Source organism: Anneissia japonica, unplaced genomic scaffold, assembly GCF_011630105.1.
Source record: "Anneissia japonica isolate Jap-2015-1 unplaced genomic scaffold, ASM1163010v1 scaffold8210_len164512_cov191, whole genome shotgun sequence".
Lineage (NCBI taxonomy): Eukaryota > Metazoa > Echinodermata > Crinoidea > Comatulida > Comatulidae > Anneissia > Anneissia japonica.
The window spans coordinates 23013-25912 of record NW_022745940.1 but is presented as its reverse complement, the minus strand read 5'-3'; the positions used below and the strand labels follow the sequence as shown (position 1 = coordinate 25912).

The 2900-nt window shown below is 36.3% G+C and overlaps 1 protein-coding gene across 1 annotated transcript in view; it reads right to left on the bottom strand.

Annotated features, from left to right (window-relative positions):
* Positions 1–2894, bottom strand: part of LOC117120081 — a gene marked incomplete in the record, with an annotated part of 9921 nt that extends 7027 nt beyond the window's left edge. Inside the window, 5 exon segments of the mRNA XM_033265081.1 lie at positions 372–1124; positions 1311–1522; positions 1733–1936; positions 2464–2635; positions 2794–2894. Coding sequence (XP_033120972.1) covers positions 372–1124; positions 1311–1522; positions 1733–1936; positions 2464–2635; positions 2794–2832 — 1380 coding nt within the window.
* Positions 2895–2900: the final 6 nt, after the last annotated feature.

Below are 2900 nucleotides of genomic sequence, written 5' to 3'. Positions count from 1 at the left end.
ATATTAAATTCGGGGTCTTGTCATACAGTATACAGCATTAGGCGACCCATTCCTTTATCCCCTTAATAGACATAGGCCTACAGTTCAAGTATGTCAGTTGGTATTGTTATTGCATAATACATAGGTCATTGCATTTTATTTTAAATTAATAAAATCTGATACGCATACGGCAGTCATTCTCCGCCTTAATTTGTTGCTGTGAATTTGTGTCATATAGGCCTACTGTTAGTGTAGGTTTCTATCTCTGTTGGTTGATGATTGAATAAAATATACAAAATATATATAGATATATTTGTCAGACTGACCATATGCAAAATTTAAACGTTAAACATTTTAAAATTAGTGATTAATTATTCAATTATTAGGATTACTTCTCTTTCTTGTGATGTCTTTGAACTTGATATATTGTTTATGTCAGGGTCGGTTTTGCCACGATGACTGCAATCGATGGCATTGTACTTTGATGTTTCTAGTTGCACTGAATTGTTTAGAGTCAGGTCCACTGACTGATGCCCTTCTGCTCCTTCTTGTTTACTTGGTATATTGGTTTGTGTCGGTCCCATTGACTGATGTCCGTCTGCTCCTTGCTGGCCACTTGGTATATTGGTTTGTGTCGGTCCCATTGACTGATGTCCGTCTGCTCCTTGCTGGCCACTTGGTATGTTGGCTTGTGTTAGTCCCATTGACTGATGTCCGTCTGCTCCTTTCTGGCCACTTGGTATATTGGTTTGTGTCGGTCCCATTGACTGATGTCCGTCTGCTCCTTGCTGGCCACTTGGTATATTGGTTTGTGTCGGTCCCATTGACTGATGTCCGTCTGCTCCTTGCTGGCCACTTGGTATATTGGTTTGTGTCGGTCCCATTGACTGATGTATGTCTGCTCCTTGCTGTTTTGGTATATTGGCTTGTGTCCGTTTCATTGACTGATGTCCGTCTGCTCCTTGCTGGCCACTTGGTATATTGGTTTGTGTTGTCATGTCCTTTGACAGATACTCGTCTGTTCCTGGCTGTCCACTTAGTATATTGGTTTTTGTCGGGTCCTTTGAACGCCGGTTATCATCTGCCCTTAACTCTCCACTATTTTCACCTCTATATTCACTTACTTTATAATTGAGGGCAATGATCTATTTAGAAAATATTTTAAAAATATATTTTAATATTACTATACTGCTGAAAATATTAAAGATATCGATGTACATGGTAATAATTATGGCTGCTAAATAATTAGAGGGTTAAAATCCCAAACTTCAGTACCATTTTCTTTTGTAAATAAAATGTGGTATTTGTTCTCCTCCAATAAATTAACTTACCTTTTGTTTAAAATGTTGATAATACGCATCAGCAATTTCTTGCATCATTGCTAATGCTCCATGTTCAATAAGAATATCTGCACATTCAACACAAGCATCGCTGTATGTAATCATGGTATCGATGGTGTCTGTAAGGATCGACCACAATACTTCATCGGTGTACACCTCCTTGACTGGTTTCCACACATCAGAAATAATACGGACAAGTAGACCTAATAACAGTAAATGAGCTAGTTTGATAGGTATAAAAATTATGGATAGGTCAAGACCTACTGTTTTTACTACGTAGGTTTGCACCAAAACCTCATTTATATCTACAAGATTTCGACAAAATGATAGTCTTAGCCAACACATCATTGGAATAAGCTCTGGTGAGCCTAGGTTGTGTAATCCTACCTATAAACATGATCATTATACAGTACCTGGCCATTCGTGCATTGCCATGTGTTTGAGGAGGGTATGTCTACCACTCGTTTTGTCTGAAACGATACGTTTGACTGCGCTGATGATTTCCATAACGTCATTAGTACCAAAACTGTCACATTCCGACAAAATGCACTGAAGATTATCCAACATTTGCATATTATTAGCAGATTTTTTTGCGTCATCATCATTATGTTGTTCACCTGAAATTTGGTATAGAATAAAGTCTCGATAAATTTGTTATGTTAACTGTTAGTCATTTTCTAACATTAATAATATTAATTAGTCCTGTTATAATCAATAAAAGAAATTGACATGGAATACCACACACTAAACCTTATAAAAAGAGTCAGTTATAAATTATCAGGGGTCCCGATGATCAGTTTCACATAATATGAAGACGTATTGCATACTTATTAAAAATCGGCTACAGTAATGTATTTTTATACCTCCATGGTCGAATAAAATCATTGTGCTGGTAAATCTATACTGAGGTTAGACCATTCACAGCTATCGAAGGTGTGTAAAAGAAGCTAAGTAAGTCTCAGTAAAATTCTATTACATGTATGCCTAGCACCATATATTCTTAAGGAAAACTTCATGCCTATATTATAATATATGAAACTCCAAGCGCACACACAAATGACACATTGAAAACAATATCCTAGCTATTATAGCCTACTACAATAGAAGGAAGCTCCTTCTGACAAAGTCAGATAGTGAATTATACTTTTAATTTGTAGGCCTATTTCTTTTTCTTTTTGGCATTGTTCAGAATTAGTAGTGGATCCCACGTCACTGAATCCCCATCTGTCCAGAACATGTCTCACATAACATGTCAGGTTCTCGTTCATATTGCTCTCCAGTATTGTGTAAAACAAATGCAATGAGTTGTCTATTATCTGTAAAAATAGTAAAGTACCATAATTATTTGGTATGTGATGGTAAATTAAAAGATAACTGACGTTAATTTAGGTGACAAAATTATAAACACAAATGGTAAGGACAGCTTTAACGTCGAAATAAATTATGTCATGATATTGACTATCTGCCATTTTACCTGATGTTTATTAAAAGGATGAACAGCCAGGTTTGCCATTCCTTCCACCAATTCCACAACAGAAAACCCTGTCAAATTACCGGGTATTAGTGATTTACCTAAATAGC